Source organism: Salmo salar, chromosome ssa15, assembly GCF_905237065.1.
Source record: "Salmo salar chromosome ssa15, Ssal_v3.1, whole genome shotgun sequence".
NCBI classification, from domain to species: domain Eukaryota; kingdom Metazoa; phylum Chordata; class Actinopteri; order Salmoniformes; family Salmonidae; genus Salmo; species Salmo salar.
Genome location: NC_059456.1, coordinates 86790830 through 86817906, shown reverse-complemented (window position 1 = coordinate 86817906; position 27077 = coordinate 86790830). Strand labels below are relative to the sequence as shown.

At 43.8% G+C, this 27077-nt stretch overlaps 1 protein-coding gene across 1 annotated transcript in view; it reads left to right on the top strand.

Moving 5' to 3' along the window:
• The first annotated feature begins 281 nt into the window (after window positions 1–281).
• LOC106572434 (IQ motif and SEC7 domain-containing protein 1) overlaps window positions 282–27077 on the top strand; it is an 83606-nt gene continuing 56810 nt past the window's right edge. Inside the window, 1 exon segment of the mRNA XM_045696222.1 lies at window positions 282–2275. Within this exon segment, the coding sequence (XP_045552178.1) occupies window positions 1794–2275 (482 nt within the window). The 5' untranslated portion in view covers window positions 282–1793.

Here is a 27077-nt window from a genome sequence, read left to right as displayed (position 1 = left end):
CTTGAGGAAATTACTAACTTCCCTTCACCTCGGAGATTTTGGGAAATGCTTGCGAAGTGGAGTTACAGCAAACCAGTAGCCTAAGCTACAGGCTATAATATTAAAACCAATAAGAAAAACAATTTAACGGTTGGTAAAGCCATTGATGTTCGTTAAATGTATCATTACAGACAATCAATCAAAACGTTTTGGAAAAAATATACATTTTAAGTTGCCGATGCAATATAGAGTCTAGGCTACATGTCTATAACGATTGTGCAGTATACCTTGCGCGTCGCCACGGGAGCGCTCCTGAGCACCACGCGCGCTCAGGACAGTTCACAGATTTGCAAGGAGTCAATATCTTCGTTTATCTGTGCCACCACTAGTGCGAAGTTACCGCAACTGTAGTTGAAAATCGTTTGCTAAATGCACTTTATTTTTATCATAGGGGATTTTAGAAATTAGCAGAGGACTATTTTATTGGTTTCCCTGAAACGTCGCGACACAGGCAAGTGGAAACTCCTTATACCGATAAAGTATGTATATTGAAGACGTGTGAACTATTTTACATTTATATTATTATTCAGCTAACAATTTTATAAAAGAAACTGGACTGTCGAAAGATTTGTAGAGGACTCGATCGAGTAGGCAATTATCCGTTATGGATGCGTGACGTTGATCGCAGTGCGGTGATATACAAGGAACACTCGGGCAAAGCTGTAGCCTAAAAGCCAATCTCAGGCTCTTGGATGTGGTCTGTACAGGGCAGGGGTGAGGACTTGGACCTCAACTATGAAATGAATCAGTCGTCCAACGTCTTCATTTCCCCCCCCCCAAAGACACATCTAGTCATGGGGTGAAGAGGATGAGGTAGAGACTGCGGGATAGTCTGTATGGGAGGGAACATGGAATATTCTCTATTATATAATCTTTGACAAAAACTGCTTATTAGTGGGAGACCATTACAAGCCATTTTGCCTGACCCCTTTCCCCTTTCCCTTTTTAGCAGGAGAAACAGGCAACGTTTAGTGATCATTAATACTTTAGGAAATAATCAATGTATTTGCACCACAACACTTGGCTGTTGAGATCATAACACATCTCGACTGAAGTTAACAAGGAGAACACGGGTTTATGAAAAGTGCCACTGGTGTGTATTCTCTTTATTTGACTGATCTTTTATTACACAGTAACCCCCTATGTTTGCCTCTCCATAAGAGAGAATAATATTGAATTGTCAAGATGGCTAAGGTGCATTTATTGTTTCAGATTTCAACTATACCTCTCTGTCTCTTTTCTCTGCGATGATCCATCTCTCTTTTATTGTTTGATTTTGGTTGATCATCTGGAATAATGACACCTGCCACCCAAAGCCCTGGATTTCAATCCTCCAACATCCTTCAACATGCTGAATTTAAAGACACTAAGTATTCAGCTAACCCCACTCAGTTGTACCCCTTACTTGTTTTTCAACTTTGCACCGTTGTCTTGGTTTAGCAATCTCTTATGGACCTAGAACAATTGCAGCCAACCCCATCTTGCATTGTGATATTTGATATGTAATAATTAGAGAAACTATCGACACACTCTGTTGTGTCCCTTGACCTCTCTGAATCTCTGAAAGGCTTTTTGCGTAAAGTAGAAAGGGACAAAAACAATCTTCAAGTTCATCTTCTTCCAGCCCCCCTGTCCGTCCTCCCCTCTCCCCCCCCACTCATCAGGGCTGGTGGGGGGGTGGGATCTGGAGCTCCAGGGTCGTAGCGGCGGAGGTGGTGGTACCCTGGAGCCTCCCTGGAGCAAGGCCTCCCACCATGGAGACCAGCCCCGAGAGCCCCAACCGTGCCGTGGAGTACCTCTTAGAGCTCAACAACATCATCGAGAGCCAGGCCAAGCTCCTGGAGACACAGCGGCGGCGCATCGAGGAGCTGGAAGGCCAGCTGGACCGAGTCAGCCAGGAGAACCAGGACCTGAGGCTGGAAAGACCCACTCCTCCACGAGCCCCGGAGCTCCCCGAACAGAACCATACCAACACCAACCACAGAGCAGAGAAGCCCCTCTCCCTGCCCATCCACCCTGGCAGCAGTAGTGGAGGTAATGGCAGCACCACCAGCCCTGTCGCCATCCCGTCCCCCGCGGTGGTGGTGCCCCCTGCAGGGCCGAGCCGGGAGAGACGTACCCACACCAGGCTGACCCGGGGCATGTCCTGTGGCTCGAACCCAGCCGAGAGGGAGCAGCGGGAGAGACTGGAACACACAGACAGCTCCGATACCAACAGCTCCACCATCCGCAGAAAGTGAGTTATGTTACAATGTGTCTTTGGTTCTCTCTCGTATAATTCCCATGTTTTCCCCCCAGTGCTTTCTTTCCATGGCCCATGGAAGCATGGGTTGCTTCACTTGCTTGATGGCTATGGTGTTATGATCCTATTCCCTGACTGAAGTAAAACATTGTCACTAGTTGTCACTGTTTCTTGATGGTAGTCACTCAGTATTAGCTGGATGTTCCCAACATGCCCAAATGATTTATGCCCAAAATGTCCCCTGTTGCTGATCTTACTTAATTTGGTTTGAATTCAACGAGTTGACATGCTGTTCATTTAATTGTGATCGCACCGTTATATAACTCCTCTGTGTATCTCCGTGAGTGACAGCACCATTGTGTAAAACCAGAGGGATATTTTGTGTGATGCGCTCACTGTGTAGAGACCACATCACAGATAGGTAGCTACTGTACTGAATGGGTGAGTGTGTGACACACTGGGATTATTAGATATTGATGCATCTGCTTGGGGCTTTGTTTTAAGGATCCTGAGTGTATTTATGTGGATAGGGTTTCATTTACACAGACTGACCGTTACTGTAATACAGTCTGAGTTTTAGTTCAGTGAGTGAAATGTATAGCCACTGCACTGTGTGGGCTGTTCATGTGTTCCTCTTTCTGTGGGTGTTCCATTGTATGAGTGTGCTGATTTTGTTAGTGGGGTCGTGAGATCTGTGTGAAGGAGGGATTTTGATGCATTGTGTGTAGGAGTGAGATATGTACAGTTGTGTGCAGAGGAAGGCAGTGTGTGTGTGGGGGGGGGGCGTGTGTGTTCGCGTGTGTGCTCGCATGTGTGTGTATGTGGAGATATCTATGAAATGATTATGTTCTGCTTTTTGCCAATCAGAAAAATATAGCTGGACGCCCACGTCTGCTCAGAAATACACTTTTGTTATGTCTTGTGGGTTTCATAACCACATCTTTATAACAATTAAATAATGATGAGAAGGGAGACAGGAATTAGTTCAACCATTTATCTGAACAAACACATCTCAATATACAACTCCCATGATGCTCTGCGTGGTTTTCATACACCACATCCTGTCCCCACCGACTTAACAACAATTATGAACAAGTCCAAGCGTCTTGGTGCCCACCTATCACTCGTAGGGTAATGGCGGTCAACCTGACTTTCAATAACAGTAGCAAGATTTCCATCCAATTGGTGACAGATTTTCACGCAAATATTCTAAAATATACAAAAACTAAATTTCCCACCAGTGATGTTTCATCAAATTGACTCAAAAAAGCGGTACGTGATGATGCAGTGCACATAAAAATTGTTTTTGTGGTTAAATTCCCATGTACCGAATAAAAAATACACTCTCTGGTTTTCTTACAAAAACTGTTCTGTTATGTAGCGAGTGTTCCCACTCTGGTATTGGCAGGTGCGCTCTACCCAACAAGTGGCAGATACAGTGTGGGTAGGCCAGCCTACATGATAAGATTATAATGGACAAAAGAGCAAGATTATTTTTATTTGTCAAATGGCAGCCAATCATCGATGATCATGTCACCAGAATAAGAACCTCGATATTTATTGGAAAGGAGCATCAATTGAGCTCATCACCTTGCGCTTTCACCACCCTCTGAAGTTCAACATCATTTATTTCATCTGTAGCCAACTAGTCATAGTGGGAGGATCACACATGTTATCGCGTGAGGTGTGACTCCAAGTTTATTTCAATATGATGGTTATTATATCAATATTTGCACATAAAAGCGTTCCCACTAACATTTCTCGCAAAATACATTTTACCAACACAAAAAGATCCCACCTTGTCTAGCGTATTTTGTTTTGTCGACATTTGGAATGACCTCATGGAAAGTTTCCATCAGGCCTGTCATTACATTTTTTATTCAACATGTACTTTACTCGCATAAAAAGGTTGGATTGAAACCTGGTTACTGTCTTTAGACTGTGGCGTTGACACAGGTGTAGGCATGTGAATAGCCTGTGTCACAGTCTCATCACACACTTGTATGGGTGTGCCTGAGTCAGTGTCCTGAGAATGTGACTGTGAGCCCTTAGGTGATGACTGCTGGGTCAGAGTGTCACCCAGTAACAGTTCTGGGCCACTCACGACTGGTGATTCTATCGGTGTTGCTTTACGCACCAGTAACTGATCTGGGCCACTCACAACTGGTGATTCTATCGGTGTTGCTTTACGCACCAGTAACTGATCTATGTGCCTTTTCCAGATGACATCCTCTGCAGTCTAGACAATGTAGGACACAGGACCTGTCTGAGCAATGACTGCAGCAGGAACCTACTTTGGTCCTTTGAGGTAGTTCCTAGCTAAGACAGTTTCTCCAGGATTGAAAGCTCTGTCCTTTGCTCTCAGTTCACAACATTTGATTTAACCTTCCTGTTGACGTCGCACTGTCTCCTTTGCATTCAGAGGTTTGAGTAGGTCAAAGCTTGTGCGTAGCTCTCTCTTCATGAGTAGTGATGCAAGCAATGCTTTGGTGGTTGCATGAGGCTTGTTCCTATAGGATAAAAGGAAGCTGTTCAAGCTGTCGTGTCTTTGGCATCATTAAACTGAAGACATGTTTATCAAATAACTCTCTGTAATTATTATTACGCGATTAAACTCATTAATCGTGTAACTGTAATTAACTAGGAGATCGGGGCACCAAGGAAAATATTAAGATTACAAAGTTATAATTTTCCTAATATAACTTTCAGATATCATAATATCTGATCTCTGAGTCTTCTGATTTAATGACGTATTCTTTACCTTGGTCAGTCTCATTCCAAACGTCATAAATTGTTGGTTATCTGCATGAACCCAGTCTTCACTATGAGTCATCCATGCATCAATTGTCTTAAAATCATTTATTTACTAAACTAAATAATTCACAGAAAGGCATACAAAACAGTAGGTATCGTTACAAAGAAATGGTACAGGAATGTGCCCTAGTGGGCTAAACCGGCATGGCGGCTTGTTAAAGAAAAGGGGGGTGGGGTCAGCTGAGAAGGCACTACAGATAAATATTAACAATTGAAATGCTAATCCTTTGCACATGAACGCTCACTCATTCGGGAACAATTGCAATCAATATATATATTTATGCTCAGTGTGTCGTCGGGATCTTTGTTGAAAAGTTCTGTTCTGTTGGAGAGTTTTGTCCTCGCGTTCTCTCTCTCTCTCGGTTAGAATGGATATTTCAAAGTGACATTCATTAATGTCGTTATAGGACAGATGTTTCCGGCGGTTGTCGCGTTCAATGTTACCAAATTCCTAGCTGCAGACTAGTAATTAATATCAAAGACTTGTTCTTATTCTGTATCGATAGTCTAATAGTTTAACCACGTGGTATGGTTAAAGTTCAGTAGAGGGATGCATGGTCAAACCTATTAGCCAACTCGTAATGGAGTGGAAGCCTGGTCTGGGGAAAGAAACCCTGGGTGGGGTTTATATTCGGAATACAGAAAAAGGCTGTCTCATGACGCCAGGTCCTGTCTGTGTCCCTGGGGGCGTGCCGATGACTTGGTAAAACTTCAAACAGAAAATACAATTCTCTCACATTAACATCTTACAAGCATCCCAACATATTCCAAATAGCTTTATCCTTATTCATTAATTTTATACAACCATTTAGATGTAAGTCTCATAGCTGAGGCTAGTATATAAACATTATTATGGTAATATGGCCGTATTGTCTCTCATGAGTTTCACAAAATTGTACCAAACGGACCAGTTCGTAGCTGGATTCTTCACCGATCTTTTATACCTTCTCCAGAACATAAATGTCGTTCGATTCTCCCGTCCTGTGAGGTGGAAGAATTCCTTTGTCTCTGTCTCTTTATATTGTGGCCATGAGGCAGGACATTTTCTTAGGAATTTACGACCACAGCAGCCTGGGTGTAGGAGACAGAGGGAGATAGGTGCAGAAGTAGGGGGATGGTGCAGAGGGAGGGGGTCAACTGTGCTCGCTGTACCCAAAGAGGGCAACGTCATGACAAAGCATTGGTGCAAGCATTGGTCAGTTCTTGCTTACAAGATGGAGTAGCAAGCTGAACTGACTAAACACTTCTCCAAGCTTCTCGATTGTCTTCTCAGCAGTAGTAGACCTCATGATAGCAACCACTGGCTACTTGCTATGAGCATCCACGACCACGAGAAAGATTCTGTCTTCAAATGGACCTGCGAAGTCGACGTGTATGTGTTACCATGCCTGCTCCAGGCCAATCCCACAGACGAAGAGGTGCAAGTTGCGGTACGTTGAGAACCTTCTGATTTGAGGAACATGTTTTCGCTGTCTCCTCAGTGCTTCCATCCAACCCAGGCCACCAGAAGTAGCTTCGTGTGATTTCCTTAATGCAAACCATTCCACAATGCTCTGAGTGTAGCTGTTGCAACACTGGTGTCCTCAGCTAAGGCAGAATGATTACTCTCCTCCCCCATAGCAGACAACCGGACTGTACTGACAGCTCAGTTCTCCTCGGAAGGTAAGGTTTTAGTTCCGGAGTATCCCCTGCGGCTCTACCTTTGATGATGATGTCCATCTCTTCAGATAACATCGGGTTGTTTCTGGTGTTTTTTCTGCACTTGTGTTGAAGGGACTGGTGCATTTTCCACTTGTCTGAAGTAGAAGATGTCCACTTGGCATGACTCTGGCTTGACCCACAGTTAGTGGTAACCTGGAAAGTCCATCTGCTTTGCAGTGCAGTTCTGACTTGTGGTACTTGATGTCGTAGTTGTGTGCTGACAACAATAAAGCCCACCTTTGCATTCTGCTTGCTGCAAGTGACGGAATCCCAATATACGTTCCAAATGTGCTCGTCAGTGAATGATGAGCTGTAAGAAGGGTGAACTTCCTCCCATACAGATACTAGTGAAAAATACTCACTCAAAATATGATGCCTAGGGCTTCTCGTGATATCTGTGAGTAGTTACTTTCTGCTTTGTTCAATGTCCTTGATGCGAAAGCCATCGGCTACTCTTTACCTGAAGGCATGATATAGGACACTACTGCTCCCACACCATAGCAACTAGCATCACAAACTAGTTGGGTGGGCAATGACAGGTCCAAGTGCGTCAGTGCCTCAGATTTCAGGAGTGTTTCCTTGGTTTTCAGAAACGCTTCCTTGCATTGTTCTGTCCATTTCCATGTTTTGTCCTGACAAAGCAACTGATTCAGCGGCTTCAGCTTCTTGCTAACCTCAGGATAAAGCATCCATAGTAATTCAGTAACCCCAGGAAAGAACGCAGTTGGCTGATGTTCTGAGGCACTGGGGCGTCCAAGATAGCCTTAACCTTAAAGGCCTGTAGCATCGAGGACGTGTCCAAGGTATTCAACTGATGAAGAAGGCCCATTTGTCCTTACGAACTCGCAGTCCATAGTCCATCAATCTCTGTAAGGTTGCGTCCAAATTCTGGGGATTGTCCTCTTTTGTTCTTTCCAGTAACGAGGATGTCATCCAGGTAGCATTGTACTCCAGGCAATCCACTCAAGATCTGGTCCATCGCCCTCTGGAACAAAGCTGGCGCACTTCTGATTCCAAACGGTAGACGACAGTACCTGAAGAGCCCCTTCTGTGTCAAGATGTTCAGCATCTCCTTTGACTTTTCATCCACATGCATCTGCAGGTAGGGTTGGCAGAGGTCGATTGTGCTGAATTTTGACCTTCAGCAAAACCCGCAAAAAGGTCATTGTGTGTGGTAACGGTTAACTGTGACTTTAAAGTTTCCACATATCCTGATTCCACCATCCTTCTTAAGGACTGGTACGATGGGTGTTGCCCATTCACTCACGCTGACAGGCTCCAGTACTTTGTTCTTGACTAAAGCATCCAAGTCAGCCTCAACTTTTGGTCTGATAGCACAAGGTGCTTTCAGAAACTTTGGTTTGCTGTCTGGTTTCATGCTAAGCTTCACTGTAATATATTTCATGCTACCCAGCTGTCCATTAAAGACTTCTCCATGTTTCTTTAAGATGGCGGGTAGGCCTGTGTCTCCATGTGGGATTTTCTTCTGCCATGAACATCCCAGCGGATAGTCTCCTTACACGACGTAGAGTGGCAGCTTGTCAGTTTGTCCGTTTAACTGAACTGTGACCTCAGTGAGGTCTCTTACTGTGTAAGTCTTTAACATGATGTGTGCTAGCTGAAGTGGAAGGTGTTTCAGTGTCTTTTTGTAGACTGTGTCTGACACAAGAGATACAGCTGCTCATGTGTCAATCTCCATATGCACCGGCTACCCATTTAGCAAGAGAGAGACATAGTAGCTGTGCGGCCCCCCAGCAACAGTCAGAATATTCAGTGTGACTTCCTCGTCTGATGAGTCACTCACCTCTCTGTTCTCTTTCTCAAAAGCGTGAACATGTCTCTTTGACGTTTTCTCTGAGCTCTTTTTGTTTCTGCAGGCTTGTTCGATGTGGCCCTTTTTACCACAGGCTCAGAAATCCATGTCCTTACACCAGCATGTAGACAGACGCCTGATGTCCCGCTTTGCCACAGCGGAAGCATGTGCCTTGATTTCCCTTTCTCTGATTTTCAATTGCAATCTGTGCACTTTTCCTGATGAACTTAACTGCTGAGCCTCATTGGCAGCTAGATCCATGGACACACTGACTTCAATGGCCCTTGCCAAGTAGGCTACCAGGCTATTTGGAAAAAGCCATGGGATGGTTTTTTAATACCGTCAAAACAATTTCTTTGAAGTTTTTCAATAAATGTGAATATTTGTAGCTACTTTTTAAGTTAATACATGCAGTCAACTTGTGCAATACGTTAGGAGATAAATTAGATTGTGTTCTTCATTTCACCTGTCACATTATTTTACATTATGAAGCTTACCGTAGTTCCCCAGAACAGTTGAGCCAGTCATGTGTTTGTTTTAAATAGCACAATGGGGGAGTCTCTGTTGCGCGGCACACATGATGTGATGAAGTTATGTTTGCCATCAGATATCTTATAATGGCTTTCTGCCAGAAGTCAAAGAGCTCTTGATGAGTTATCTGTACTGTACAGTTGCCATTTTTTCCCTGTGCTTCCTACAATTTTTTTTCTCAACTTTGTTCATTTGCACAATTTCTCTTGTTCACATTCACTTGTAAATATCCACACTCACCAAAAATGGCATTCAGTAATTGCTAGCTATGCTTGTATAACAGAGCTGGATTTGCCAGCTTCGTTAGCATTTAGTTAACAGCGTCTATGTGATTTCGCTATTAGTTTGTGCTAATTTTGTTCGAATTCTTGCGTTTTTAGCGCCCCCTTATGTGCTATGCCGGTAATACCATAAATCCCGGAATGAGAGAAGGACAGTATGACGATATGACAATCTGGATACCACCTAAGCCTATTGCCAGATCAGATTACTTTCAGTCAATAGTATATTTTGTGTAGCTTCACTCCGTAGCATTCAGTACATCATTAAACTTAAAGTACTCTGATCGTTTATTTAATGCAGCAGCTAACATTGTCACTGATTCTCCCTCTTCCTGATTTCTCCTGTGGAATCTAAACCTTTCAGCAATAACTAGTGGTTTTAGTGAAAAGAGTCCTTTCAGTATTTTCACAATATCCCCATATGTCTTATTACCTGGCCTGTCTGACAGTAGCAGGCTGCATAGTAAATTAAATAAAATGTCTTTGGCCCCATAACACAATTTTGTCCTCATCAATGTAATTTGCAAGAACAGAATATTCAAACCGTTCTGTATATTAGCTCCACTGCTCAACACTTTCATGAAACTGTCCAATATTTTCGACAATCCCAGGCATTTTTCGTTTTTCAGTATTTTCCTCAACCATGGCAATATTTTCCTCAGTCACGTGATCTTCATTCACTTCACTCACTGACGTTTCATCCTCAAATTCTTTAATTTATCACTCCAGTGTTAATCTGCTAAATTGTAATTACCTCGCTACTATGGCCTATTTATTGCCTACCTCCACACTCCATTTGCACACACTGTATATAGACTTAATTTTTTTCTATTGTGTTATTGTCACGTCCTGGCCAGTATAAGGTTAATTGTTTTTGTAGTTTGGTCAGGACGTGGCAGAGGGTATTTGTTTTATGTGGTTCGGGGTGGTGTGTTTGTGTAAAGGGTGTTTGATTTAGTATTTCTGGGTTTTTGGTTGATGGTCTATGTGGTTGTATTCTATGGTTAGTCTGGTGTGTGTGTTTCTATGTTTGGTTAATTGGGGTTGGGACTCTCAGTTGAAGGCAGGTGTTGTCTATCTGCCTTTGATTGAGAGTCCCATATATTAGGGTGTGTTTGTGTGTGTGATTTGTGGGTGATTGTTCTGTGTTGAGCTTTGCTTTGCCAGACTGTTTGTTAGTTGTTCGTTTTTCGGTTTTTGTTATTTTGTATGTTCATTTTTGAAGATAATTAAAAATCAAGATGAGCATTCACGTACCTGCTGCGTTTTGGTCCTCATTCACCGACAACAACCTTGACAGAATCACCCACCACTCAAGGACCAAGCAGCAGAAGAAGGAGCAGAGGGAATTCGAGTTGGACTGGCGGGAGAAATGGACCTGGGAGGAAGTTCTGGACGGGGCCGGACCTTGGCACCAGGCTGGGGATTATCGACGCCCGCAGTGGGAAATTGAGGCAGCCAAGGCGGAGAGGCGGTGGTACGAGGCCAAGTACGCGCTGAAGGAGAAGCACGAGAGGCACCCCCAAGAAATTTTTTTGGGGGGGCACACGGGTAGTTTGGCTAGGCGTAAGAAGAGCCGGAAGCCAGCTACCCGTGGTTATATGGAGGAGCGTATGGGGTGGAGAGCGCTATGTTTCGCTGAGGAGCGCACTATCTCACCCATACGCACGCACAGTCCGGTGCGCGTTATTCCAGCCCCTCGCAGGTGCCGTGGTAAAGCGGGCATCCAGCCTGGTAGGAGGATGCCTGCGCAGCGCATCTGGTCGCCGGTACGCCTCCGAGGACCAGGCTACCCAACTCCCGCTCTACGCACGGCTACCATCAGGCCCCTGCACAGCCCAGTCTGCCCTGTACGGGCACCCCGCTCGTACAGGGCTACTAGTTCCATCCAGCCAAGACGGGTTGTGCAGGAGGTAAGATCGAGACCGACTGTGCGCCTCCATAGCCCTGGGTTTCCAGCTCCTGTCTCTCGTGCGGACCCGGAAGTGCGTCAACCCAGTCCGACTCGTCCTGTTCCCGCTCCCCGCACTAGCCTGGAGGTGCGTGTACATAATCTGGTAAGCCCAGTACCAGCACCACGCACCAGGCTACAAGTGCGTCAACCCAGCCTCGCCAGTCAACAGTCTTCATCAGAGCTGCCCGCCAGTCAACAGTCATCGTCAGAGCTGCCCGCCAGTCAACAGTCATCGTCAGAGCTGCCCGCCAGTCAACAGTCATCGTCAGAGCTGCCCGCCAGTCAACAGTCATCGTCAGAGCTGCCCGCCAGTCAACAGTCATCGTCAGAGCTGCCCGCCAGTCAACAGTCATCGTCAGAGCTGCCCGCCAGTCAACAGTCATCGTCAGAGCTGCCCGCCAGTCAACAGTCATCGTCAGAGCTGCCCGCCAGTCAACAGTCATCGTCAGAGCTGCCCGCCAGTCAACAGTCGTCAGAGCTGCCCGCCAGTCAACAGTCGTCAGAGCTGCCCGCCAGTCAACAGTCGCCAGAGAGGTCAGACTGCGCTGAACTGCCGGAGAGGTCAGACTGCGCTGAACTGCCGGAGTGGCCAGACTGCGCTGAACTGCCGGAGTGGCCAGACTGCGCTGAACTGCCGGAGTGGCCAGACTGCGCTGAGCTGCCGGAGTGGCCAGACCGCCCTGAGCTGCCGGAGTGGCCAGACTGCCCTGAGCTGCCGGAGTGGCCAGACTGCCCTGAGCTGCCGGAGTGGCCAGACTGCCCCGAGCTGCCGGAGTGGCCAGACTGCCCCGAGCTGCCGGAGTGGCCAGACTGCCCCGAGCTGCCGGAGTGGCCAGACTGCCCCGAGCTGCCGGAGTGGCCAGACTGCCCCGAGCTGCCGGAGTGGCCAGACTGCCCCGAGCTGCCGGAGTGGCCAGACTGCCCCGAACTGCCGGAGTGGCCAGACTGCCCCGAACTGCCGGAGTGGCCAGACTGCCCCGAACTGCCGGAGTGGCCAGACTGCCCCGAATTGCCAGACTGCCCAGACTGCCCCGAATTGCCAGACTGCCCAGACTGTCCCGAATTGCCAGACTGCCCAGACTGTCCCGAATTGCCAGACTGCCCAGACTGTCCCGAATTGCCAGACTGCCCAGACTGTCCCGAATTGCCAGACTGCCCAGACTGTCCCGAATTGCCAGACTGCCCAGACTGTCCCGAATTGCCAGACTGCCCAGACTGTCCCGAATTGCCAGACTGCCCAGACTGTCCCGAATTGCCAGACTGCCCAGACTGCCCCCCGGCGATGCCCGAGTGGCCCGACAGCCTGGAACGGCCGGAACCAGAGCCACCTCCAGAAATAGGTGGGTTGGGGAGGGGGGGTGTAGCACAGTGCCGTCGTTGACGGCAGCCACCCTCCCTTCCCTCCCTTTAGAAAAGGGGGAAAAAAAATTTGGGGTGTTGCTTGGGGTTATTTTTTAAGGTGCTTCTGGGGTAGCACCTTTAAGGGGGGGGTACTGTCACGTCCTGGCCAGTATAAGGTTAATTGTTTTTGTAGTTTGGTCAGGACGTGGCAGAGGGTATTTGTTTTATGTGGTTCGGGGTGGTGTGTTTGTGTAAAGGGTGTTTGATTTAGTATTTCTGGGTTTTTGGTTGATGGTCTATGTGGTTGTATTCTATGGTTAGTCTGGTGTGTGTGTTTCTATGTTTGGTTAATTGGGGTTGGGACTCTCAGTTGAAGGCAGGTGTTGTCTATCTGCCTTTGATTGAGAGTCCCATATATTAGGGTGTGTTTGTGTGTGTGATTTGTGGGTGATTGTTCTGTGTTGAGCTTTGCTTTGCCAGACTGTTTGTTAGTTGTTCGTTTTTCGGTTTTTGTTATTTTGTATGTTCATTTTTGAAGATAATTAAAAATCAAGATGAGCATTCACGTACCTGCTGCGTTTTGGTCCTCATTCACCGACAACAACCGTGACAGTTATTGACTGTACGCTTGTTTATTCCACGTGTAACTCTGTGTTGTTGTTTGTGCCGCACTGCTTTGCTTTATCTTGGCCAGGTCGCAGTTGTAAATGAGAACTTGTTCTCAACTAGCCTACCTGGTTAAATTAAGGGGAACTAAATAAAAAATTCCAAAGTTCGTCTTCACTGTTGAATAAATGTCCTTTCCTTTACTCACTGTATATTCCTCCGTTTTTAATCACGTTGTTTTCCCGTGCCAACATCCGTCTCGAATCCTTTTCTGCCTTCCATGACAATGCTAACTCTCTCTCTTAGCTAGCTCGACTGTGCACTTGCCTCTGCTAGCAATTAGCCTCTATCACAGAAAATAACAGTTTTAAACATTAAAAAAACAACTTCTTCCGGACAGAATATTTACTGTAGGTTCAGACTTACTTGTCGCCAATCTTTTATGTCTCGTGGTTTCATAAGCCTATATAACAATTCAATAATGATGAGATGGGAATTAGCCTGAACGTGCGTATCTCAATGTACAACTCCCATGATGTTCTGATGCTCTGCGGCACAACCGCAATATACCATAACTTTTCTGTATTTTTCTCTGAGTGAAGGTTAGGTTAGTTTCTGAGTGAAGGAGATCAGCTCTTTACTGGCCAGGTCAAGCTAAAGGGAAAGTCTGGAACCCATCTCAGTTTTACTTCCAGATTATAATGTTTGGTCTAATATGTTCTGGTACTAGGTCTATTATCTAAGCTGTTTGACTAGAGGCAGATCCCTGTGAAAATACTGTTGTATTCTAACATATAACCAAAAAGCTAGTTGCATCATACAGCATGTGTTATGAAGCTATAATAACATCAGAAAAATCATCATATCATTTCTCGTTTTGGTGGACTACGACTTAATTCCTTCATTGTGTCATGACTTGATCTTCATTTGTTCTCAGTCCCTCATCAAATTGATTCAGACTCTTGACTAGACTAAATTCCCTATTGATCAGGAACATCTCCTTCAGTCTCAGTCTATTCTTCCGTTCCTTCCTCTGTGTCCTCCTGCCTCCATCCCGTGGGATGACTTAGTCATTAGATAGAAACACATATTAGTTATTTATGTGGGTGTTATGTGAATCTAGGACAGTTTGCTGATTTTCCTGTTAATGGTAGTGTTGGTTGTGACACATTAGCCACTTGGTTTAGGTGTTTATCTAATAGCTACTGTTCTTCAATTCAAGTGCCACATTTACAGTAATAAGGAGTTGTGATTTATTTTAGGTTTGCCTATGTGTTGGTCTCTGCCCTGACCTTGTCCTCAAAACCTTACCCAACTCTCACCTGTCAGCTCGTTCTTAGGCTACTGGTGAGGCCTGTCATCTGTCAACAACACACTAATAATCACAATATTTACTTCTTCCATATTCAGGTCGCTCTCTGCCATCTAGATATGTTTCAGATCAAAGAAGGAAAGCGAGACAGAGGGAGGAGGGATATAGAGTGGAAGGGAGGGAGATAGAGAAGAGAGGGCGGGGAAGAGAGAGAGCGACCCCAACTCAGCATGCTTCGTTCTAAAAGAGAAACTGTGGAACACACACACTGGTTCACCATCTGTTATCAGGGAGGTAGAGGGAGATAAATGGAGGGAGGGAGATAGAAAGAGAGAGAGAACAAGCGAGAGAGAGAAATGGAGGAGGCAGGGAGAGGGCAGGGCAGAGGAACTAGGTTTAGAGATAAGGTATTTATGGCCTCTTAGTGAAGGTTCTTCCAAAAAAACTCAACATTGCCCATGTGACTGTCCTGTCCTCCTGCTCTGAGTTATAGGGCTGTGATGTACAGTAGAATGGCCTGACTTAGAGTATGATAAACTGTGTCACTTCTGCTTCTGAACCACAGCAACAACAGCACAAACTAGCCCATCTTCTCTTCCAGTGGCTCAGCGAAGTAGCCTAAACAGCTCTCCATATTTTGTCCCATATTCCACTCCCTCTGGCCCCGCTAATGGGAAGATGAACAATGTGAGTCACAGGTCCTCAGGTTACTGAATCTGACAGAGATACAGGAGTCAGCAGAGACAGGAGTCAGTCTGGAGCCATGTCAGTGGCTGTGTGCCTAATGGTCCTATTGGTTGTGGTCAAAGTAGTGCACTAGTGAATAGAGTGTATTCTGTCATGTGTGCATTTCTGCATGCTTGTGCAAATGTTTGGAAGTGTCTGGCTACGTGTGAAACAGAGAGGGAGACTCACACAGAGGGAGTGATAGAGATTAATTAGTGTGACCTGAGTACAATTACTCCTGGCCAAGGGGCGATGATTACTGCTGTGTGTGTGTGTGTGTGTGTGTGTGTGTGTGTGTGTGTGTGTGTGTGTGTGTGTGTGTGTGTGTGTGTGTGTGTGTGTGTGTGTGTGTGTGTGTGTGTGTGTGAGAGAGAGAGAGAGAGAGAGAGTGTATGTGTGTGTAGGATCTCCTGGGATGTCCAATATTAGACAGTAGACACCCCAGGCATCTTATGGGCATCATGGAATCTTTTTAATGGGATGATATGACAGTTCTCCCCATGGTGAAAGATTGCACCAGGTAACAAGTACTGTAACGTTGATCTTAGTCAAAATGGCTTGCTCATAACATTTCCCTGTAGAGAAGGAACGTAGGAAACTTAAGCTGTTTAGGACGGCCGGTTAGAGTTGCTGAGTATTGCTGATGTGCTGAAGAAAAGAAAGAAGTGGAGCTCTCCGTTGCTCTCTCTCTCTCTCTCTCTCTCTCTACCCCTCTCTTCCTCTCCTCCCTCTCCTCTCTGCCTCTCTTGAGGGCACTACATGTGGATATTTCCTCTGCTTTGTAGGCTGACTAATTCTGTTTTGAAATGCAGGGGATGGTAATGGCTTTTGTTACAGAGGAAGATAATTCTGTTGAATCACTCACATACTTGCTCTCTCTCTCTCTTTCTTTCTTTCTTTCTCTCTCTCTCTCTCTCTCTCTCTCTCTCTCTCTTTCTCCCCCTCACTGTTTCTGTTTCCCTCTGCTGCAGATATGACTCAGAGGAGCTGCAGAAATTACCTTTGTATCCTCTTCCTCCATCACTCACTTCCTCTTTTCTCCTCCATCACCATCTGGTTTACCCTTTCTCCTTTTTTAGACTGAAGAAATTATATATGTCGATGAAAGTCGTCTGTGATTACATACAGTACTTGTCAAAAGTTTGGATACACCTACTCATTCAAGGGTTTTTCTTTATTTTTACTATTTTCTACATTGTAGAATAATAGTGAAGACATCAGAACTATGAAATAGCACATGGAATCATGTAGTAACCAAAAAGTGTTAAACAAATCAAAACATATTTTATATTTGAGATTCTTCAAAGTAGCCACCCTTTGGCTTGATGACAGCTTTGCACACTCTTGGCATTCTCTCAACCAGCTTCATGAGGTAGTCACCTGGAATGCATTTCAATTAACAGGTGTGCCTTGTTAAAAGTTAATGTGTGTGTCATTCCACATTTTATTTACACTGTGAAACTATGCGATACATAAACATAAACTAAAGAACAAACAACAAACCATGACGCAGAGTTGAAACATACACTACTCAAAAAACAATCTCCCACAAACCCCGGTGGAAAAAAACCCTACTTAAGTATGATCTCCAATTAGAGACAACGAGGATCAGCTGCCTCTAATTGGAGATCATCCCAAACAAAACCCAACATAGAAATACCAAACTAGAACCTGACAACTTAGAAATAGAAAACATAGAATAGAACAGACTACAAATCTCGAATGCCCACCCAAATCACACCCTGACCTAACCAAAATAGAGAAACAAAACGTCTCTCTCAGGTCAGGGCGTGACACTTCATTTAGATTTTGTTTGTGGTTATCTGTTGTTTCATGTAGTGAATCTGTTATTTAATGTGTTTGGCTAATAGCAGTAAGGCCAAAATCAACGTTTCATCAAATCATTTTATATATATTATTTTGATACCTTATTAAGGGGTCTTGAAATTCAAAATCAAATAGCTAAATTATCTTTGGTATGACCGTCTTAAAACAATTCCATATGTCATCTTGGAATGTTTGGGAAAGATTTGGTGAAGTAATAAAAGAGGATGATAGCAGTTGTGTGTGATGATTGTGAAGCGCTATACAAATACAACAGTCACAAGATGGGGACTTCAAATAGGCCTATGGCACATCAAGGGAACTGTAGCCTATACTGTTCAAATGGGTTAAATGGAAACTGAAATCTGGACACTGACTGTAGGTCTATAACCTCTTATATAGCCTTAATATTAACTCCTCCAGAATTAAGCATTTCTTGCAATAAAATGACACACCAAATGTAGGAAACATTTTTACTCGGGAACATGAGTATAGAAATATTATTTATTTATTTCAGCATCTTGAGAGAATGTGAACGCGCAGTTAGATACCGTCTGTAAAGGTGCTATATTTATCAGCATCATAAAAGCTGATAGTAACCTAAATATGCATCCAAGCCGAACTGAAATCTTATCGGAAACACGTTGGGTTGTTTTCACAGCTCTCTATTTCCTTACAGCCGGTCAAACTGATGTCATTTAGAAATGTTGCACAGAAAATCATTCCCGTTTCTTTTTTTGTTATTTCATTGTCTCCCTGGTCCCTAAACGTCAACTAGATTGAAGCATTCAATCGAACGATTTATGAAATTATTCTGTTGAGCAAGGGTTTATTTAGTCTTCTAGGGCAACATATAATGACAGAGAAGCTACATGCATCTAATTATAGACAAGTTGACTAACAAGTAGCCTACCAAAATGTTGGCAATTATAAGCAGAAACATTTCTAAATCAGGCAAAAAAAAATCTGCACTCCCTGTCAAAAAATCGTTCTGCCGTCTCTGACTGTAACCTACAGTGCATTTCCCATATTAGCGGGATAGGGTCGGGTACGGGCCTTAGATTTTCACTTTATCGCATGAAGTCTAGTCAGACGGTTGTGGATTGGTTATTAGCAATTGTGGGCGGATGCAGATGAATAAACAGCTGACTCGCACACCACTAATGCACATGCTGTTCCCCTTCCCCGCTGTTGCAGTGCATTCTGACATTTGTATCTTTAAGTAGGGACTCTTATACAAAGACACAAGTTACTGCTGAAATAACTTTGCCTCGGGCAGATTTGTGAATATGCTTTAGCTCAACCTGCTTGACCCGTGCCAATAAAGAGCAGTATACTGTATAAGATAATAAGATCTCTCTGGACCCTCTCTAGTAAAGATGCCCTGAAGGCAGCAGCATCCTCTTCAACAAGTAGTGAAGCTCCTCCCACTACATCCTCTACATGGAAGCACTTAGTGGTGGCGTAGTCTACATTTTACCCTACAGTCACAAAACCACTTTCCTTTTATCTTTTTTGGGATAAAATTATATTTGTAGTTATTCTTCTCTGTGTATTATTCTGTTGTAGCTCTAGTAGTCACATATAAGGTTGTGCTGTAAGCCTCACATAATAAGAGCTTATTGGGAACTTGGAAAAGGTGTGATAACACATTGTTGAATATTGATATCAATTGATGTTAAAGTTGGAGTACACTGTCCTTGGCTTAGGTTTATAATATGTTGTAGAAAACATGGTTGCTGTGGAAACTGTAAAGCGTTCCCTAAGGCAGTTCCAATGTTGTGCTTCCGTTCTCCTCCACCTACTCTCCCCCAGCCTGCCTCCCCCAGCCTGCCTCACCTCCCACGTTCATTGGGTGGGTTGATGCTGGCGTCAACCCACCCATCTGATTATTCAATTGCTTCTTTAAATTAGCGGTTGTGTACAGAAAAACAGTTGTGTCGGAGCGGTGACATAGTCAATTAGAGATGCACAGTGGTAATAAGCACATGCAGGACATTAAAATGATGACTTATGACACATTCTTTTGTTGACGCATGAGTAGGTTAACTACTGTAAAAGATGCTCTCTTGACCCCTAGAATGTGGTGGTCATTTCCATGTAAAATGACCCATGAGCACCAACATGAGAAGTTCATAGGAGCATGTCAAATTGGGGGTCAAATGAAAGCTAAGAGTCTATATATTTGAGAAATTAAGGCATATATACATTTTTCAACCATTTTCCATCCTAAAAATTTGGAATAAGTAAAGGCATTGATTTCTGGTGAAACAGATAGAAAAGGGGTCTGAGAAAACATCTACCAGAAAAAGTTTTAAAAGGCATTAGAAATACATCAAAACACAATAATGTTGAAGTAGAGACCCCTGCCAACTAATATCAACACTTAGATTCAGTTTGGAGAAAATGTTCTGCCTTATGTAAGTTTAAGAAACATTGCCTTGTGCCTTGAAATTCCATTACCAAAAACCCACATATCTTTAAGATACACTACATGAGTGCCAAAAGTATATGGACACCTCGTTGAACATCTCATTCCAATATGGAGTTTGCTGCTATAACAGCCTCCACTCTTTTGGGAAGGATTTCCTGGAACATTGGTGCGGGGACTTGCTTCCAATCAGGCACAAAAGCATTAGTGAGGCCGGGCACTGATGTTGGGTGATTAGGCCTGGCTCGCAGTCGGCATTCCAATTCATCCCAAAGGTGTTCGATGGAGTTGAGGTCAGGGCTTTGTGCAGCCAGTCAAGTTCTTCCACACCAATCTCGACAAAACATTTCTGTATGGACGTCACTTTGTGCACAGGGGCATTGTCATGCTGAAACAGGAAAGGGCCTTCCCCAAACTGTTGCCACAAAGTTCGAAGCACAGAATTGTCTAGAATGTAATTGTATGCTGTAGCGTTAAGATTTCCCTTCACTGGAAGGGGCCTAGCCCGAACCATGAAAAACAGCCCCAGACCATTATTCCTCCTCCACTAAACTTCACAGTTGGCACTATGCATTCGGGCAGGCAGCGTTCTCCTGGCATCTGCCAAACCCAGATTTGTCTGTCGGACTGCCAGATGGTGAAGGCTGATTCTTCACTCCAGAGAACGCATTTCCACTGCTCCAGAGTCCAATGGCAGTGAGCTTTACACTACTCCAGCCGACGCTTGGCATTGCGCATGGTGATTTTAGGCTTGTGTGCGGCTGCTCGGCCATGGAAACCCATTTCATGAAGCTGATGTTGCTTCCAGAGGCAGTTTGGAACTCAGTATTGAGTTTTGCAACCGAGGACAGATGATTTTTACGCTCGGCGGTCCCTTTCTGTGAGCTTCTGTGGCTTATCACTTCGTAGCTGAGCCGTTGTTGCTCCTAGACCTTTCCACTAACAGCACTTACAGTTGACCAGAGCAGCTCTAGCAGGGCAGAAATTTGATGCACTGACTTGTTGGAAAGTTGGCATCCTATGACTGTGCCACGTTGAAAATCACTGAGATCTTCAGTATTTTTTTAATTAATTTTTTATTTAACTAGGCATGTCAGTTAAGAACAAAATCTGATTTACAATGACAGCCTAGGAACAGCAGGTTAACTGCCTTGTTCAGGGGCAGAACGACAGATTTTTACCTTATCAGTTCAGGGATTCGATCACTTCTGTGTTCCAATGGCATGTTGTGTTAGCTAATCCAAGTTTATCATTTTAAAAGGCTGATTGATAATTAGAAAACCCTTTTGCAATTATGTTAGCACAGCTGAAAACGGTTGTCCTGATTAAAGAAACAATAAAACTGGCCTTCTTTAGACTAGTTGACTATCTGGAGCACGAGATCCAGTTTTATTTTATTTTTATTTGACATTTATTTAACAAGGCAAGTCAGTTAAGAACAAATTCTTATTTACAATGACAGCCTACCAAAAGGCAAAAGGCCTCCTGTGAAGATGGGGGCCTGGGATTAAAAATAAAAAATAAATACAATATAACTATAGGACAAAACACACGTCACAACAAGAGAGACAACACAACACTACATAAAGAGAGACCTAAGACGACAACATAGTAAGGCAGCAACACATGAAAACACAGCATGGTAGCAACACAACATAACAACAACATGGTAGCAACACAACATGGTAGCAGCACAAAACATGGTACAAACATTATTGGGCACAGACAACAACAGCACAAAGGGCAAGAAGGTAGAGACAACAATACATCACACAAAGCAGCCACAACTGTCAGTAAGGGTTTCCATGATTGAGTCTTTGAATGAAGAGGTTGAGATAAAACTGTCCAGTTTGAGTGTTTGTTGCAGATCGTTCCAGTCGCTAGCTGCAGCGAACTGAAAAGACGAGCGAACCAGGGATGTGTGTGCTTTGGGGACCTTTAACAGAATGTGACTGGCAGAACAGGTGTTGTATGCGGAGGATGAAGGCTCCAGTAGATATCTCAGATAGGGGGGAGTGAGGCCTAAGAGGGTTTTATAAATAAGCATCAACCAGTGGGTTTTGCGACGGGTATACAGAGATGACCAGTTTACAGAGGCGTGTAGATTGCAGTGATGTGTCCTATAAGGAGCATTGGTGGCAAATCTGATGGCTGAATGGTAAAGAACATCTAGCCGCTCAAGAGCACCCTTACCTGCCAATCTATAAATTACGTCTCCATAATCTAGCATGGGTAGGATGGTCATCTGAATCAGGGTTAGTTTGGCAGCTGGGGTGAAAGAGGAGTGATTACAATAGAGGAAACCAAGTCTAGATTTAACTTTAGCCTGCAGCTTTGATATGTGCTGAGAGAAGGACAGTGCACCGTCTATCCATACTCCCAAGTACTTGTATGAGGTGACTACCTCAAACTCTAAATCCTCAGAGGTAGTAATAACACCTGTGGGAAGAGGGGAATTCTTCTTACCAAACCACCTGACCTTTGTTTTGGAGGTGTTCAGAACAAGGTTAAGGGTAGAGAAGCTTGTTGGACACTAAGAAAGCTTTGTTGTAGAGCATTTAACACAAAATCTGGGGAGGGGCAAACTGAGTATAAGACTGTATCATCTGCATATACATGGATGAGTATCTGGAGCTGATGCTGATGCTCCAGATACTCAACTAGTCTAAAGAAGGTCAGTTTTATTGCTTCTTTAATCAGGACAACAGTTTTCAGCTGTGCTAACATAATTGCAAAAGGGTTTTCTAATTATCAATTAGCCTTTTAAAATGATAAACTTGGATTAGCTAACACAACGTGCCATTGGAACACAGGAGTGATGGTTGCTGATAATGGGCCTCTGAACGCCTATGTAGATATTCCATTACAAATCTGCCGTTTCCAGCTACAATAGTCATTTACAACATTAACAATGTCTACACTGCATTTCTGATAAATTTTATGTTATTTTAATGGACAAAAAATGTGCTTTTCTTTCAAAACAAGGACATTTCTAAGTGACCCCAAACTTCTGAACGGTAGTGTACTTTTGAACATGTAGCGTATTTTTTATTTCTCTCCCTCATGAGGAGGGAGATAATGAAAGTTCACAGAAGTAACAAGTAAAGGTATAACTATAAATTAGTTATAGGGTTTTTACTGATATCAATTTTGTTGATTAATTATTAAGTGATTAAAACTCGAAATTCGGTTACCAAATCAGTAACTGAATTTCTTAAAAATTGGTAGTGGGATTTATGCCGTTTAATTAGCTACAATGGGAAAACATAGTAGTCAAAAACCACAGTTGGGTTCACAAGTTTGGAAAGCACAGTACTGCACAGTAGAGTAGAGTAAAGAAAAGTAGAGTATAGTTCAGTACAGTACACAGTAGAGCACACTAGAGTTGAGTACTCTATAATGTACTGTATTCTACTGTACTGTACTGTACTGAACTGTACTGTACTGAACTCTACTGTACTGTACTGATCTCTACTCTACTGTGCTCTAACGCACTCTACTGTACAGAACTATACTCTACTTTACTGTGCTGTATGCTACTGTACTCTACTGTACTGTACTGAACTATACTGTACTGAACTGAACTCTACTTTACTGAGCTCTACTGTACTGTACTGAACTATACTGTACTATACTGAACTCTACTGAGCTCTACTGTACTGTACTGAACTCTACTTTACTGAGCTCTACTGTGCTGTACTGTACTCTAATGTACTGTACTGAACTATACTGTACTGTACTGAACTATACTGTACTGTACTGAACTCTACTGTACTGAGCTCTACTGTGCTGTACTGAACTCTACTTTACTGAGCTCTACTGTGCTGTACTGTACTGTACTCTACTTTACTGAGCTCAACTGTACTGTACTGAACTCTACTTTACTGAGCTCTACTGTGCTGTACTGAACTCTACTTTACTGAGCTCTACTGTACTGTACTGAACTCTACTTTACTGAGCTCTACTGTACTGTACTGAACTCTACTTTACTGAGCTCTACTGTACTGTACTGAACTCTACTTTACTGAGCTCTACTGTACTGAACTATACTGTACTGTACTGAACTCTACTTTACTGAGCTCTACTGTGCTGTACTGAACTCTACTTTACTGAGCTCTACTGTGCTGTACTTTGATGTCCAAACTTGTGAAACATAGACGTCTTTGGATGGTGAATTATCATATTCAAGTCATATTGACAAAGGTGTTGTGAAGATGGGGAGAGGTATGTCAGTTATAAAAAGATTTTCAGCATTTTTGACACAAAAAGGCTCTGGTCTTGTTCCATTTTGATTACTGTCTGGTAATATGGTCAAGTGCAGCAAAGAAAGACCTAGCAAAGAAGCCGCTGGCTCAAAACAGAGCAGCACACCTTTCCCTTAACTGCACACACAGAACATCATGCATGCCAGTCTTTCCTGGTTGAGGGTTGATGAGACAGTAACTGCTTCTCTTTTAGTTTTTATGATAAATATTACTGTGACAAAAATTCCAGATTGTTTGCATAATCAAATAACATTCAGCTCAGACACCCATACTGTGCATACCCCACAAGACATGCCACCAGGGGTCTCTTCACAGTCCCCAAGTCCAAGACGAATTCACGGGAACGCAGTTTTATACAGAGCCATGATGGCATGCAACTCCCTTCCATCTCCAATTGCTCAAGAAAACAGCAAAAAACAGATAAACAACAACAATTCATGGAACGGCAGGGACTGTGAGGGGACACACTAACTCTAACACACACATCATTTTTTTGATGTATTGTTTGTATTATGTTTTTGTTTTATTGTTTGTATATCGTTGTATCTTACATTTGTGTTACTGTTCTTGTCTATCAGTGTATCAGTATTTTGTTACTTGTCATGTTTTGCAGAAGAGCATCTGCTGCTTCTGCAAAATCTAATGGGGATCTAAATAAACAAATATACCAAATTTGGTCTTGTTTTGGGGCAGACCTCATTTGGAAATGTTAGTGCTGAAACAAGGTTTAGCATTATTGACTGACTGAGGACATTATATCTGCATTATTACTATACTGATCTGTCCATACATTATATCTATCTATAGTGGTGATTTGACGAAACCAGTTGGCTTTAGTTGACATGTTTTGATCCTGGCTTAATCAGCTGTCCTTTAGCCACTGGCCATTGTGGCTTGCTTAACTATTAATTGATTCAGTGCCTTTGACATTCAGATGTAGATAAGTGGTAGTTTGATGACAGGACGCGGATGAAACACATACATTTGCACTCAGTGCTGTGGAGCAGAAGACTGGTTACCGTGGGAACGCTGTGAGCTCCTCTGCAAAGAACTCTGTGGGCGAGAGAGAATAGAGAGAGGGAGAGAAGAGGAGAGGGTAGGAGTGAGACCAGGAGAGGAGTGAAAGACAGACGATATATAGAGAGAAAAGAGAGAGATGGAAGAAAGCCGCTGAAAAGTGAGTGTGAGAGTCATTTTTAATTAGAGGGTAAGCTACAGGTCCCCTCAGTTGGTAAAGTTGGACCACTGTTTCTGTGTCAAATTACATAAGGGGTCATTATACTTTTCACACTAACTAACTGATCCTGTGACAACTCAACATAATGTCAGCCTCTTGAGTGAATCTGTCACTGGCTTCCCACCTCTTCTCCTCTTAATGAAACCTAATTGTGTCTGTCCATACAAGCACCAGAAAACACATCTGATAGGTAAACCACCCAGCCAGCATAGTATTAAAACCCTCATCTTAGGGTAGTACACACAGTGGTGTTGTTGTTTACTCTGCTAGAGAGGTCCAATAGAAAGAGCAGGTGCTGCTGCTACATAGATAGAGTCAGTCGACTGGCTAGTAACTGTAACCATGCCCATCTTCTTCTCTGGCGAGCGAGCGCTGCTATCGCCTAGCACTCAGCACTAAACGCCCACACAGGCAGTCCACGCTGTTGCCAAGCAGCGGGAGATTCGGAGCCCAGAATCGGGGGAGGGGGTATGCAAAACACTTAACTTTAGGCTAGAGGCAGCTCACACAGCGATAGTGGCCATCTAATCATCTCTCCTTCTCAGCAGGGGGGTCAAGGGTCACACGCTGGAGGTGGTATGACGCAGTAGGCTCCCACATGCAGGTACTCTCATCTGTGGACAGTGAATAGAAATGTTGAAATGTGAAATGAAATGGTTTATCAAGAGGTTTGTGCCTGGCTACTGGCTGAGAATAGTGAATGTGAAGCCTTATTGGCCATAAACTGTAATCTGCATCAAAGTTTAAATGTTCAAGCTATACGATGTGAAACAGGTGGTTGTTTAAAGATAATGACACAATGGTAGAGACGAATGTATGTAATGGGTAAACCGTATACATTCCGTATGTTGTTATGAGTGTCTTCCTCTTCCGTTTCCTCTATAGATAGACAGATTCACCTACACACCAACACCTCCTGACACTCTATTTACCCTGCTGTGTGTTGGAGGAAGTCCTTTATTTGTAACGTGAACACCCCTCCACACACCATATTTCTGTTTCCTCCTCCACTTCTAACTCTCCCCTCCTCCGCTCCTCTTCTCTTGATTATTTTCACCCCTTGGCCTCCTCCGTATACAACCTCTGTGGCTCTCCTGTACTTCTCTCTCTCCTCCCACTCTTCTCTTCCTCCCTCCATTCTTGCTGCCGTAAATACACATCACCTCTGTGTCTCTCTCCTCCCTGTGTGCTGCTATCCTTGCCTTTCTTCACTCTCTCTGCCCTCCCTCTGTCAAGGGTGTGTACGGGAGGCAAAGTCAGGTGCAGGAGAGCAGAGTGTAGTGAACAGGCGCACTTTAATTCCGTTCCAAAAATGACAGCACATAAAAACAATAACGTGCCAAAAACACGGAACGTAGCAAAAGTAAAGCGCGTGACAATAATCCACATCACAAACAAACAATTACACACAAAGTTAATGGAGGGGAACAGAGGACTAAATACATGCAGTAATTATGGAATGAAAACCAGGTGTGTAATGGAACAAGACAAAACCAATGGAATATGAGAAATGGAGCGGCGATGGCTAGAAAGCCGGTGGCGTCGATCGCCGAACGCCGCCCGAACAAGGAGAGGAGCCGACTTCGGTGGAAGTCGTGACACCCTCCATCAAAATTCCGCTACTGTTAGTGTGCGTGTGTGTGAGTGAGTGTGCGCACATACACTGCTCAAAAAAATAAAGGGAACACTTAAACAACACATCCTAGATCTGAATGAAAGAAATAATCTTATTAAATAGTTTTTTCTTTACATAGTTGAATGTGCTGACAACAAAATCACACAAAAATAATCAATGGAAATCCAATTTATCAACCCATGGAGGTCTGGATTTGGGGTCACACTCAAAATTAAAGTGGAAAACCACACTACAGGCTGATCCAACTTTGATGTAATGTCCTTAAAACAAGTCAAAATGAGGCTCAGTAGTGTGTGTGGCCTTCACGTGCCTGTATGACCTCCC